The sequence below is a fragment of the Mustelus asterias genome, chromosome 25 (assembly GCF_964213995.1).
Source record: "Mustelus asterias chromosome 25, sMusAst1.hap1.1, whole genome shotgun sequence".
Lineage (NCBI taxonomy): Eukaryota > Metazoa > Chordata > Chondrichthyes > Carcharhiniformes > Triakidae > Mustelus > Mustelus asterias.
The window spans coordinates 14,219,355-14,234,676 of record NC_135825.1 but is presented as its reverse complement, the minus strand read 5'-3'; the positions used below and the strand labels follow the sequence as shown (position 1 = coordinate 14,234,676).

The 15,322-nt window shown below is 45.7% G+C and overlaps 1 protein-coding gene across 2 annotated transcripts in view; it reads left to right on the top strand.

The window, feature by feature from the left end:
* Positions 1-15,322, top strand: part of LOC144511809 (solute carrier family 26 member 9-like) — a 117,627-nt gene that overhangs the window by 55,171 nt on the left and 47,134 nt on the right. For both annotated transcript variants that reach the window (XM_078242156.1, XM_078242155.1), the window contains exons 5-11: positions 162-337; positions 2,227-2,391; positions 2,481-2,633; positions 4,870-4,952; positions 11,866-12,013; positions 13,236-13,349; positions 14,894-14,971. In XM_078242156.1, coding sequence (XP_078098282.1) covers positions 162-337; positions 2,227-2,391; positions 2,481-2,633; positions 4,870-4,952; positions 11,866-12,013; positions 13,236-13,349; positions 14,894-14,971 — 917 coding nt within the window. The remainder of the gene's footprint in view (positions 1-161; positions 338-2,226; positions 2,392-2,480; positions 2,634-4,869; positions 4,953-11,865; positions 12,014-13,235; positions 13,350-14,893; positions 14,972-15,322) is intronic.

Here is a 15,322-nt window from a genome sequence, read left to right as displayed (position 1 = left end):
AATATTCTACCGCAGGATATTGTTGATTCGTGGCTTCCCAGCACACAACAGAGGTTCTAGGCCTCTGGAACACTGTGGGCGATGGTTAATGGCAAGGAACAGAATTTTGTGTGCACGTTTCTCATGCTGGTTGTACTTACCACCCTTTATGTTCCTAATAGGTACCTTCGCTGTGCTGAGTATTATCGTCGGGAGTGTGGTTCAAGCTCAGGCTCCAATTGAAAAATTTCAACACTTCAATGAAAGTCTAAATGAAACCATAACTGATACTGATGCCATGAATGAGGAGCGCATGAAAATTGCAGGAACTCTCACCTGCTTAACAGCTATAATACAGGTAAATCCTTCAAATATATCACTGAAAAACCCATTTGGAAATGTGGTTCAACGCCAAGGGACTCATAGATTTAATTTCTCTTTTATTTTCAGCTTGTTGTTTAGAATAGTGGAAAAATAGAACAAAATCATTCCTGAATCTGAAAAGGAATAGTGTAAGACAGCAGAAAACTCATGGAACGTGGGTGTCACTGATGAGACCAGCATTTACAACCTAACCCTCATTGCCCTTGAGCTGAGTGGCTTATTCTGGCACTCAGTTAGGAATCGACTACATTGCTGTGGATCTGGAGTCGTGTGTACCGTAGGGTATATAATGCGACAACTGCGCATTCCAACCATTATTCTGTAAATTGAGTTTGTGTCGTTATATGCCCTGTTTGTGAACAGAATTCCCACTCACCTGAAGAAGGAGCTTAAGGCTCCGAAAGCTTGTGGCTTTTGCTACCAAATAAACCTGTTGGACTTTAACCTGGTGTTGTTAAACTTCTTACTGTGTTTACCCCAGTCCAACGCCGGCATCTCCACATCAGATTTATTTCCCTACAGGGCATTAGTAAACCAGGTGGATCTTCACAACAATCAATGATGGTCGTCATGGTTACCATTACCGAGGCCCTACAGATGCATCATAGAAAGCATTCTTTCTGGTTGTATCACAGCTTGGTATGGCTCCTGCTCTGCCCAAGACCACAAGAAACTGCAAAAGGTTGTGAATGTAGCCTAATCCATCACGCAAACCAGCCACCCATCCATTGACTCCGTCTACACTTCCCGCTGCTTTGGCAAAGCAGCCAGCATAAGTAAGGACCCCACGCATCCCAGACATCTCTTCCACCTTCTTCCTTCGGAAAAAAGATACAAAAGTCTGAGGTCACGTACCAACCAACTCAAGAACAGCTTCTTCCCTGCCTCTCATCAGACTTTTGAATGGATTTACCTTGCATTAAGTTGATCTTTCTCTACACCCTAGCTATGGCTATAACACTACATTCTGTACTCTCTCGTTTCCTTCTCTATGAACGGTAAGCTTTGTATAGCGCGCAAGAAACAATAATTTTCACTGTATGTTAACACATGTGACAATGATAAATCAAATCAAATCAAATCAATTCCAAATTTATTAATTTAATTCAAATTCCACCAGCTGCCGTGGTGGGATTTGAACCGGTGTCACTGGAGAATTAGCCTGGGCCTCTGGATTACTAATCCAATGCCGTTCCCAACATCGCTGACTTGTCTTAATGTAGGAAAAAGAGGTTGGGAATGGCAGTGGATAGGTCCTGTTCAAAAAGCAGCTGGTGGAATTTGAATTAAATTAATAAATTCGGAATTGAAAGTTGGTCTCGATAATGGTAACCATGACGACCATCATCGATTGTTGTAAAGGTCCATCCTGTTTACTAATGCCCTGTAGGGAAATAAATCTTGATGTGGAGATGCCGGCGTTGGACTGGGGTAAGCACAGTAAGAAGTCTCACAACACCAGGTTAAAGTCCAACAGGTTTATTTGGTAGCAAATACCATAAGCTTTCGGAGCAGAGCTCCTTCGTCAGATGAAGAAGGAGCTCTGCTCCGAAAGCTTATGGTATTTGCTACCAAATAAACCTGTTGGACTTTAACCTGGTGTTGTGAGACTTCTTATGGGAAATAAATCTGCCATCCTTACCCAGTCTGACCTACACACGACTCCAGATCCACAGCAATGTGGTCGATTCCTAACAGCCCTCTGCAGTGCCAGAATAAGCCACTCAGCTCAAGGGCAATGAGGGTTGGAATGTAAATGCTGGTCTCGCCTTGTTCTGTACTGTGACTCTGTTCATTTCCACATGATGTATGACATTAAACAGGATGTGCTGAATGACCAGTCTCCTCCTTGTTGATTAACAGCTTTGCTTAGGCTTCATTCAGTTTGGCTTTATCTCCATCTATCTCTCCGAATCCTTCATCAGAGGATTCATGACAGCAGCTGGGCTACAAATCTTAATCTCATTGTTGAAGTACATCTTTGGACTGAGCATCCATGCGTACAGTGGTCCTTTGGCAATAATTTACGTGAGTAACTAACAGACAACTATTGACACCATCTTTCATCCTGAGCCTCGGCTTAATTGTTCTGATCTTGTTGCTTTTCTTCTGACTAGACGTTCATAGACATCTGTAAAAACCTTCCCAAAACCAACGTGGCATCGTTGATTTTTGCTCTGATCACCGCCATACTCCTCTTCATTATCAAGGAGATTAATGTCAGATTTAAGCACAAGCTTCCATTCCCCATCCCAATGGAAATTGTTCTTGTAAGTAAAGCCTTAGATCTCCCATCTTTTCCTGGATTTTGTGTAGATTCCTGTCTTGGTCAGTCATCACACTTGACATCTTCTGAAATTATAAGTGGTTTTCATTTGAAATTTAAATTGTTTAAGCTATTGGTCAGGAGTTGGGGGTTGGGGGAAAGTTCTGGGGGGTTTGGGGGGGAAGCATGTTTTGTAATGACTTGGTGAGTAAATTCATCACCGCGATTTGTTTGATATTGAGTGTTTGGACCAGGAAAGGCAGCATGTTGGCACAGTGGTTAGCACTGCAGCCTCACAGCGCCAGGGATCCAGGTTCGATTCCAGCCTTGGGAGACTGACTGTGTGGACTTTGCACGTTCTCCCCATGTCTACGTGGGTTTCCTCTGGATGCTCTGGTTTTATCCCATAATCGAAAGATGTGTTGGTTAGACCATGCTAAATTACCCCTTAGTGTCTGAAAGATGTGAGGATTAGCTATGGTAAATGCAGGGGGGTTACGGGGATAGGGCTGAGGATAGGCCTGGGTAAGATGTTCTTTTGGTGAGTTGGTGCAGACTCAATGGGCCGAATGACCTCCTCATGCACTGTAGGGATTTTATTGGAGAAAGAGTACATGATTTATTGAAGAACTTTCAGGGAGGGTGTATGAGAACAAAATTGACAAGCCCAATGTCTTTCCTCTTGAGAAGAAAAACATTGAGGATTACTCAACATGAACCAATGGAATGCTGTGGATAAGTGGGGTGATTGGACTAAAAGATGTAGTTAGCCTGAAACTGTTACATGTTTATTCTCCTGCTCTTTGTCTGTGCCATTTAATATTATTCCCTCTCAAGATTGGCCATGCTAAATTGCCCCTTGGTGTCCCAAGATGTTCAGGTCAGGGGGATTAGTGGGGTAAATATATGGAGTTACAGTAAAGGGCCTGTGTTGGATTCTCTGTCAGAGAGTCAGTGCAGACACGATGGGCCAAATGGCCTCCTTCTGCACTGTAGGGATTGAATGATTCTATGAAAGTCCAAACTTTGCCTCTTGAGCAGAGTGGGTTGATGTAGCAGAATGAACAAACTGAACTTGGTGGACACAATTGTGAAGTTGAGTGATAGTGCGACAGGAGTAATATCAATTCTACTGCCTGCTAAGTGTCTTTCCCATCAATCTCAATGAACTTAATTATTGCTGAAAAAGGGGGACAGCCTCCCAAAACTTTCCATCTTACACTCATCAGGACAATTGCAAGAATGCCAAATTTCAAACGAACATCATTTATACCTTAGGAGGAAAGAGTGCTGATTGGTTACCAAATCAATTCTAATTGGTCGAGGCATTGCCATGGAGAATGCAATGGAGAACCATAGGCTCCCCATGCTCCCAGGCAAATCAAAAAGACGCAAGACTTGAACATATTCTTTTATGTTCCATGCCAATGCCTCAACTAATCAGAGTGAATTTGGCAATCAATCAGCATTTCTTTCTCCTGTTGCATAAATTGTTGTGATCATTTGAAATTTGGTATTCTTGTGTTTGTCCTGATGAGTGCAAAATGAAAAGCTTCGGGAACATGTCTCTCTTTTCAGCAATCATAAAGTGAATGGAATGGCGTTGAGTATCCCCAAGTTAGGAAAGGGAAAATTACTGGGCAGCATCTGACCATTATCGTAGAACCATAGAATCCCTACAGTGCAGAAGGAGGCCATTTGGCCCATCGAGTCTGCACCAACTCTGACCCAGCATCTTTCCAAGGCCCTATCCCCATAAGTCCTAGTATTCACCCTGATAATCCACCTAACCTACACATATTGGGAAGGGCCAATTTAGCATGGCCAATCCACCTAACCCACACGTCTTTGGAGTGTGGGAGAAAACCGGAGCACCTGGATGAAACAAACGCAGTCACAGGGAGATCGTGCAAACTCCACACAGACGGTGACCCAAGGCCGGAATTGAACCCGGGTCCCTGGCACTGTGAGGCAGCAGTACTAACCACTGTGCCACCGTGCCACCCCTGATCCCGCTAACCTGATTGGGAAAAGAGTATTTGTGTTTGGTGAAAGAGGAGCAAGGTGAATAACCTGCCCAGAATGACTAACCAAACTTCAATGGTGACTTTGGATTGCGTAGCAAAGAGCTGCGAAAAACACCACCTCCAGCAGAGAGAGGAAAAGAGGGGGAAAGGGGGATTAATTTATTACTTCTTTCTTTAAACAAATATTGAATAATCTTCTATTTTTACCTTTAGGTCATTGTTACCACCGCAATCTCAGGGGGCGCAAACATGCCAGAAAAATATGACATTGATGTTGTGGGAGTGATTCCTCTGGGGTGAGTGAGAATGACGAACACAAACTGATGGTGAACATTAGAGATAGGCAGTATAACTGGATCAAAGATACAGTCAATGCAGATGTGATCTATATGATTGCTTTCTGATTCTGGAAACCAGAGAGGTCAAAATCATAGAATCATAGAATCCCTACAGTGCAAAAGAGGCCATTCGGCCCATCGAGTCTGTACCGACCACAATCCCACCCAACCCCTAACCCCGTAGCCCCACGTATTTACCCTGCCAATCCCCCTGACACTCGGGTCGATTTAGTATGGCCAATCCACCTAACCCACACATCTTTGGACTGGGTAGACAGTGGAGGGGAACTTTGTACATCAGTAGAATACCATGAAAATTCTGCACACAATTTCTCATCTATTAGTCTTTTTTTATTCATTCACGGGACATGGGTGTCACTGGCTAGGCCAGCATTCATTGTCCATTCCTAGTTGCCCGAGGGCAGTTGAGAGTCCATTGCTGTGGCTCTGGAGTCACATGTAGGCCAGACCGGGTAAGGACGGCAGATTTCCTTCCCTAAAGGACATTAGTGTACCAGATGGGCTTTTCCAACAATTGGGCAGTGCCATGGGGTCCAGGCTGGCACAGCCAAGGTGGAAATGCCCAGGGGCAACTGCCCCCAGTGCCTGACCCTCTGTGGGCCTCAATTGTCCCCCCTTCATTCCAGCAGGATTGGGCCGCCAACTCCCCGCAAGTGGAGAACTATAGTATTCCCCGCTGGAGTGAAATGCCCTGGTGGAAGAGAGAGGCTAGTGGGCTCGAGATTTCAGTCCCGGGCCCACTAATTATATTTAAATCAGATTTAAATTCTCCTCTGCATAATCCGGCGCTCAGAGACGTGCAGAGGCCCGGACGCCCAGCGGGGAGCCCACGAAACGGCCCCCGCCAGAGTCTCCCAGCCCACTGCGCTAAAAAAGCATTGATGTGGAGATGCCGGCGTTGGACTGGGGTAAGCACAGTAAGAAGTCTCACAACATCAGGTTAAAAGTCCAACAGGTTTATTTGGAATCACGAGCTTTCCGAGCGCTGCTCCTTCTGGGTCGGCACGGTAGCACAGTGGTTAGCACTGCTGCTTCACAGCTCCAGGGCCCCGGGTTCAATTCCCGGTTCGGGTCACTGTCTGTGTGGAGTTTGCACATTCTCCTCGTGTCTGCGTGGGTTTCCTCCGGGTGCTCCGGTTTCCTCCCACAGTCCAAAGATATGCGGGTTAGGTTGATTGGCCAGGTTAAAAATTGTCCCTTAGAATCCTGGGATGCGTAAGTTAGAGGGATTAGCGGGTAAAATATGTGGGGGTGGGGCCCGGGTGGGATTGTGGTCGGTGCAGACTCGATGGGCCGAATGGCCTCCTTCTGCACTGTAGGGTTTCTATGTTTCAAGTGACTCACCTGATGAAGGGGCAGCGTTCCGAAAGCTCGCGATTCCAAATAAACCTGCTGGACTTTAACCTGGTGCTGTGAGACTTCTTATTAAAAAAGTAGTGCAGCGGGATAAGAGAATCGCTCCCTTTTTCTTTGTCTTTCTAAGGATGTCTGTGAACATGCAACATTATAGGCCTTGTAGAAGAGTACAGAAATTGGAGGGATTTGGAAATAAGGATGAGAATTTTAAAATGGAGGTATTGTTTGACTGGGAGCCAGTGTAGGTCAGCAAGCACAGGGTGTGATGGGAAGGAGGACTGGCTGCAAATAAAGGCAAGGGCAGCAGAACTTTGGATTCCCTCATGTATATGGCGGGTGATAGAATCTCAATTGGTTTGGAACAGATTTCATGCTGATTATTTATCATGAGGCATGGAGTGCGTTTAATAAGTAGATTCTTGGCTCCATTCAGGGAATTGGGGGAAAGTGGATATCGACTGAAGAGGCCAAGGACTGGGATCAACACAGCAACCTCTGTGTCCATATCCCTGATAAAAGTGCTGCAGCTTATTCATAAAATCCAAATTCCCAACTAGAATATTAGTAGTATTGATCAATAATAAAATGGCGTCCCTGTTTTCTAACAGAGTTCAGAAGAAAGGTCATCGACCTGAAATAATAATTCTAAGGGGGAGAATTTTCCAGCCATTCACACTGGCGGGATTTTCCAGTCCCGCTGCAGTGAATGGAGATTTGGCTGAGCGCCAAATTCTCCGTCCTTGCTTGCCAGCGGCGGCAGGGCATGAATGGCTGGAAGAGTCTGGTCTGTTTCTCTCACAGATGCTGCCGGACCCTTTTTCATAGAATCATAGAATCCCTACAGTGCAGAAGGAGGCCATTCGGCCCATCGGGTCTGCACAAACCACAATCCCACCCAGGCCCTATCCCCATAACCCCATGCATGTACCCTTGCTAATCCACCTGTTACCAAGGGTCGATTTTAGCATGGCCAATCCACCGAACCTACACATCTTTGAACTGTGGGTGGAAACCAGAGCACCTGGAAGAAACCCACACAGACATGGGGCGAACGCGTGTAAACTCCACACAATCAGTGATCCAAGCCGGGAATCAAACCCGGATCCCTGGTGCTGTGAGGCAGCAGTGCTAACTTGTGTGCCCAGTTCAGATTTCCAGAATCCTCAGTATTTTGCTTTTCTGTCTCTGGGTGGCATGTTTGGATTAAGAATTTCCACCCACAAGAATTAAAATATGTTCCTTGGCTAGGGAATCAGATTTTTAATCAACACCAGTAGTCGGTAATAAATCCAGACCCACCCATCAAGAATTGTCATCACACAGGGAGAACACAGAAAGCTGTTAAAGAATAAATCTGTCGTTCACCACTTGGAAATGTTGGCTTTGAAACACAAACCTGATCGACTCCCGGATAGAATCAACTGTCCACAGCCTGATGGGTTTCGCAAGTCTCAATACAGTTCTTCAATATTAAGCAGCAGCAAAGTGTTCACAATTCTTCATTAACTGATATAATATTGGTAATTATTTTCACGGAGAGTAAAGGTGATCTAAATAGGAAATGGGATCAATTATTTATCGCACAATTCTCCTGAGACTTGGAATCACTGGACAATGTATCTGTGTCTCGCTTGTCCTGTACGGGCCAATATAACACGCCTAGATTTTTACCCTGTGTTGATGACTAATTTAGCATGAGTTAAAATCAAGCCTAATTAGGGGAGATGATGGCATAGTGGTATTGTCATTGGAATAGTAATCCAGAGACCCAGGGTAATGGCTCTGGGATCTGGGTTCAAATCCCATTGTAGCAGATGGCAAAATTTGACTTTGATTTAAAAAATCTGGAATTAAAAAGTCTAATGATGACAATGAAACTATTGATTATCGTAAAAACTCATTAGGAGTGGCACAGTGGTTAGCACTGCTTCCTCACAGTTCCAGGGAACCGGGTTCACTTCAGGCTTCAGGTGACCGTCTGAGTGAAGTTTGCACATTCTCCCCGTGTCTGCGTGGGTCTCCTCTGGGTGCTCTGGTTTCCTCCCACAGTCCAAAGATGTGCAGGTTAGGTGGATTGGCCATGTTAAATTGCCCCCTTAGTATCAAGATGATCAGCAGGGTAAATATGTGGGGTTAAAGGGATAGGGGCTGGGTGCGATTGTTGTCAGTGCAGGCTCGATGGGCTGAATGGCCTCCTTCTATACTGTAGGGATTCTATGATCTATGATCGAAAACATGCCTGAAATGGGGGATCCGTTTTGTTCCTGTTCTCTGACATCCCTCCCCTTAATGTACACAAATCCTCACCTGAAAATATAACGTTTTTACAGTAACTGGATTTTATCAAGTGTAAAATGAGAGCTTGCAATACAAGAGATAATCCCACTTGTCCTTCCATCGTAAAGCTTTACCTGGTGGGCCTATGTTTTGGGAAGTCAAGTAAGAACTCCCTGTGATTTTCAATCCATGGACAGGAAATGAGTCCAAGAACATTTTGAAATTCTCGATGAGCATTCAAACACCAGGATCAATACAGGTGGAACCTGTGCATCCATCATTTCCAAAATACTCCCTGTGGGTGAATTATCTTATCAAGAACTCCCAGTCTAAACAACGTTGAAGGATTCTTTTAAAACAGATAAACCTTCACTTTCTGCTTCTGAGCCAATCTGACCAAAAGGACAAGTTCAACTCCAGGAAAGGTGAACTGCCCTACATTATGTTTTGGAAGGAGCTACTCTATTAGTCCTGGTGTGCGGTTGCTGGCTTGTTTTCTTCGAGAGCTGACCTGAATCTGAACTTCAGCTAAAGAGGTTTCGCCAGTTCTGCTGGCTGGAATAGCAGCAATGCATTCCATCTCAAAGAGAAGCTGCCACACACAGCGGCAAGTCTGAGGCTGGAGGGGCACACATCCTTTCTAATTAAGAGAGTACTCGGAGCAGTGCAGGTGCTCCATTTGCCTTCTGCCTGGGTCTACCGAATGGCAGTAATGCCAGCCCTGGCAAAACCTGTTGTGCTCTGCCCTCTCCCCCAGCTGTAGGAGGAGAGCGCGGTCCCATTTATAATTTTGTTCAGAAGTAAAAAATGGGATTTAAGACCATCAAGTTAAAGGTGCAGTGATGTAACGGTAATATCACAAGAGTTACAGTGATAGATAGAGGTTTACAGCATGGAAACAGGCCCTTCGGCCCAACTAGTCCATGCCGCCCTTTTATTTTAAACCCCAAAGCTAATCCCAAATTGCCCACATTTCACCCATTTCCTTCTATACCCACCTTATCCATGTAACTATCAAAATACTTCTTAAAAGACAAAATTTTACCTGCCTCTACTACTACCTCTGGCAGCTTGTCCCAGACACTCACCACCCTCTATGTGAAAAAAATTGCCCCTCTGGACACTTTTGTATCTCTCCCCTCTCACCTTAAACCTATGCCCTCTAGTTTTAGACTCCCCTACTTTTGGGAAAAGATATTGACTATCTGGCTGATCTGTGCCCCTCATTATTTTATAGACTTCTATAAGATCACCCCTCAGCCTCCTGCGCTCCAGAGAAAAAGGTTCCAGTCTATCCAGCCTCTCGTTATAATTCAAACCATCAAGTCCCGGTAGCATCCTAGTAAATCTTTTCTGCACTCTTTCTAGTTTCATAATATCCTTTCTATAATAGGGTGACCAGAACTGCACACAGTATTCCAAGTGTGGCCTTACCAATGTCTTGTACAACTTCAACAAGATGTCCCAACTCCTGCATTCAATGTTCTGACTGATGAAACCAAGCATGCCGAATGCCTTCTTCACCACTGTGTCCAGTTCACCACTTCACCACTCAGTTGTACCCCTCAGTCCGGGATTAATGCCCACAGCACGGTGGCACAGTGGTTAGCACTGCTGCCAGGGACCCCGGTTCGATTCCCAGCTTGGGTCACTCTCTGTGCGGAGTTTGCACGTTCTCCCCACATCTGCGTGAGTTTCCTTCAGGTGCTCCAGTTTCCTCTCGCAGTCTGAAAGACGTGCTGGTTAGGTGCATTGGCCATGCAAAATTCTCTCTCAGTGTACCCGAACAGGCGTGTGGCGACTAGGGGATTTTCACAGTAACTTCATTGCAGTGTTAATGTAAGCCTACTTGTGACACTAATAAATAAACTTAAACATTAGTTCAACTCCCACCAGGGCAGCCAGTGATCTGTAAGTGCAGTTAATTAATCCTGAATTTTTTATTGAAAAAAAGCTAGCAATTCTGATTACCTGATTGTTGTAAAAGCCCAACTGCTTCAGGGAGGAAATCTGCTGTCCTCACACTGCCTGGCCTCCATGTGTTGTCAGACACAAAGCAATGTGGCTTTCGTTTAACTGCCCTGTCAAAATACCTGGCAAGCCACTCAGTTCTATCAAACAGTCCTGTGGGTTTATCTGCACAACATGGACTGCAATGGTTCAATGGCACAACGGTTAGCACTGCTGCCTCACAGTGCCAGGGACCAGGGTTCGATTCCCGGCTTAGGTCAGTTTGTGTGCACTTTCTCCCCGTGTCTGCGTGGGTTTCCTCCGGGTGCTCCAGTTTCCTCCCACACTCCAAAGATGTGCGGGTTAGGTTGATTGGCCATGCTAAATTGCCTCTTAGTGTCCCGGGATGTGTAGGTGAGAGGGATTAGTGGGGTAAATACATGGGGTGACGGGGATAGGGCCTGGGTGGGATTGCTGTCGGTGCAGACCCGATGGGCCAAATGGCCTCCTTCTGCACTGTCGGGATTCTATGTTTCTAAGATGGCTCACAATTGCCTCCTCAAGGGCAAGGGATGGACAATAAAAACTGACCTTTTCAGCAATGTTCACATTCCATGAAAGTAAAAAAAAGTTAGAGAAAACAGGTTTTCAAACAAAGGGGGGAATTTTATGGCCTCACTCATCCCGAAACAGTAAAATCCCGCCCGAGGTCAACAGACCTTTCCATGGTCCGCACCCTCTCCCGCTCCGATTCCCATGATGGGCAGGATGGTAAAATTCTGGCCAATGTTTAGGTTTCTACATTCATAGAATCCCTACAGTGCAGATGGAAGCCATTTGGCCCATCGAGTCTGCACCAACCACAATCCCCCCCCAGCCCCTATCCACGTAACACCACTTATTTACCCTGCTAGTCCCCCGGGACAATTTAGCATGGCCAATCAACCTAATCCGCACATCTTTGGGCTGTGGGAGGAAACCGGAGCACCCCAAGGAAACCCACAGTGACACGGGGAGATAGTCACCCGAAGCTAGAATGGAACCCAAGTCCCTGGCGCTGTGAGGCAGCAGTGCTAACCATCGTATCACCGTGCCGTTGTTACTCAGCCGGAGAAAGCCGTTGCAGTTTTCCAGCCTCAAACCAAGTTCAGATTTCGGTAGCTTTGGTTAAATGGGATTTGTCCAAGTGATGTATTATTTTCCAGTGGAATTACTTCCATTGACTTCAAGCAGCAAGTAAACATTGACATTTTCTTTTGTCTCAAAGGTTGCCTCCTCCAGATGCTCCTCTGGTCAATCTGTGGAGTGAAATGGTTGGACCTGCTTTCTCGCTTGCTATTGTTGGATATGTCATCAACTTAGCTGTGGGAAGGACAATCTCTGCCAGGCATGGCTATGATGTGAATGCAAACCAGGTACAAAGTCTTACAAAACTATATGAAGAATTAGCTATTTGCGGTCCTTTTAAAAATTAGCGACATTCTTCTCATTGTTACCGCAAACTCTTTTATTTCAGACTATTCCCCCAGTATCGATCCATTAAAATTGACATCCATCTCTCATAAAATGAACCACTTTGTTGCGATGGACTTTGTTATGATTTTTAAAATTCATTCTTGGGACATGGGTGTCGCTGGCTAGGCCAGCATTTATTGCCCATCCCTAGTTGTCCTTGAGAAGGTGGTGATGATCTGCCTTCTTGAATCGCTGCAGTCCATGATCCGTGGGTTGACCCACAATGCCATTAGAGAGGGAATTCCAGGGTTTTGACCCAGTGCTTCCCACCACTGCTCCCCCCTACTTCCCAGGAGCAAGTGTAGGACACGGGAATAGATGTGCCCTGCAAAACGTCACATTTTTTAATCTCACCAATTCTTTTGGGTCTTTCATGCTCTAAGCTACAATAACACATATCCGAACAGTATCTCTTTCAGACAAGTTAAGCACTGAAACGTCTCCCACTGGGAGGAAAGCAGTGGAGTGGACAGGAATTTTGTACAGTTGTAACAGAGTACTGCTGAAAAAAAGGGACATGTTGTCAAAGCTTTTCACCCTGCACTCATCAGGACGAATGCAAGAACACTGAATTACAGAATCAACTTGCCAACCACCAGCACCCTTTTCACAGGCAGCATGAACTTTTGCTCCCTTTGAAATTTAGCATTCTTGCAGCTGACCTGATGAGTGCGGGGTGAAAAGCTTCGATGGCATGTGTCTTTTTTTTCAGCAATACTCAGGTTCTGCACTGCCAAGTGATGAACTGTGACAGAGGGCATTGCAATTCAAGTCTGAATCCAGATACATCAAATTTTAGCTCCAGGGAATCTCAGCCAATGTTGAGTCTGCCATTAGCAGGAAGAAGGAAGCTAGTCACCAACCAGAACCTGAATGAGAGGCAGGTACTCAAGTTCCAATTTCAGAGTCAAACCCACACACAAAGGGCTAATGAACAATCCCCACCTAAACATCAGTTCTGATGTTTCAGCAGCTGTCGGCAGTTTGGAGACACTCCCTGATTACAGCAGGGACTGTAACTCGACCGATATATATTCTCATTAGTTGCACAACTTCTCAAAATTCCGATCCTCCCAGTTCTTCCTTTTTTTACTAATTATTGCTGCCTCTTCTGTATTCCAGGAAATGTTGGCTCTGGGCTTCGGTAACTTCTTTGGATCATTTTTCAACATCCATGTTATCTGTTGCGCATTGTCAGTGACTTTGGCCGTGGAAGGAGGTGGTGGAAGCTCACAGGTACCTTAATCAATGTCCCTACCACAACTACTGTGGAAGCTATGGATCCTAATTGGCAAGGCAAAGGTTTGAGTGCCGCTAAGTAGGTTCAAGGGCACCATTTCAACTTAACAAACGAAAATCACACTGCTTAGCATTCTGTTGCTTAATCACTCATCCTGCCACTTGACGGGGCATGATGTGGTCGGGTGAAATCGTAGAAACCCTACAGTGCAGAAGGAGGACATTCGGCTTATCCAGTTTGTACCAACCCTCCAACAGAGCATCCCACCCAGTCCCTATCCCTACAACCCCACACACCTACCCTGCTAATTCCCCCAACCCAATACATCTTGGGTTACTAAGGAACAATTTGCTATGGTCAATCAACCTAATCTTTCATACTGTGGGAGGAAACTGGAACACCTGGAGGAAACCCACGCAGACACGGGGAGAATCAGGGTGGTACAATTTAAATGACAACTGACTCCTTGATTGAGGGTGCCACAGTGTGGGGAGTGGAATTGTTACCTTATTTGGTGGGGAACCTGTCCCCTCCTCCCACCAGCTCAGAAAGATTCAACTGAAATTATGCAAATGCAGTATTTTACCTAGGGGACTGCACAGATGTATGGCCAACCCACCGAAAGCTGCTTAATCCTATATCTCCCACTTCACAGGAGGAGAGACAGAGGTCATTGAGGACCTCTTGTGACCTGTAGCAAAGCCCACCTCACACCCCCCCCTCTCAAACTCTGACATTTCTTGATGAATTTCAGACCTTCCATTACTTTTGCTGTTTTTGCATTTAGACTGAAATCTTCCTCCTAAAATGTCTCTCTCTCACTATTTCTCATGAATACCCAAATGTTTACTGGTTCATAGAATGATATAATCCCTACAGTGCAAAAGGAGGCCATTTAGCCCATCATCTCTTCACCGACCACAACCCTATCCCCATAACCCCACGTATTTACCCTACTAATCACCTTGACACGAAGGGGCAATTTAGCATGGTCAATTCACCTAACCTGCACAGCTTTGGAGGGCGGGAGGAAACCGGACCACCCACAGGAAACCCACGCAGACACGGGGAGAATGTGCAAACTCCACACAGACAGTCGCCCAAGCCCGGAATTGAACCAGGGTCCCTGGCGCTGTGAGTCAGCAGTGCTAACCACTGTGCCACCGCGCCGCCCACTGGTTACACAGTGCCTCATTTTTTCAATGAATTGACTATGACCTAAATGAGGTTAAATATTATTCTTGCATCTAGTGCACTGACAGGAACACATAAGTTCCCTCAGAATGTATTCTTAGAGGTCAAGAACATGAGAATTAACTGAGCAGCCAGTCATACCAATGTTGAACTTGATGAATACTTGTCAAAGCAGGCCGTCTGCTAGGTCTAAGGTCGCTTACGCACTGGATGGGTCTTTCGATGTCTGCTGCTGTCTGGAGCAACCCATTGGCTATTTATTGCAGTTGTCATTTTTACTATTTATCCTTGGCTTCAGGCCATCAAAATGCACCTCTTGATGTGATGTGTCATCTTTTCTTTCCAGTTTGCAAGTCTGTGCGTAGTGCTTGTGGTATTTGTGGTGCTTATGGCTCTGGGAACATACCTGGAACCACTTCCGAAGGTAAGAACCTTTTCACATAACGGCGCATGCAGTAGGAAGAAAGAACTTGCATTTCTGTAGCGTGTTTCATGAGCTTAGGACACCCCAAAGTGCTTCACAGCAGATTAATTGCTTCTGAAGTGTAGGTGGGGGAAATATGGCAGCCAATCTTTACACAGCTTAAGATGCCACAAACAGCAATGTGACAAATAGCAGGGGCGAGATTCTCCGGCCTCCCAGCCCATGTGGTTCCTGCCAGCGGGAGGTGGCGTGTTGTTTGCTAATGGTGAGATTCTCTGGTCCTGCTGTTGTCAACTGACGTCACCCCATGCCGGCGGGAAATCTGTGGACGGGGGTACACTGCCGGCGGGA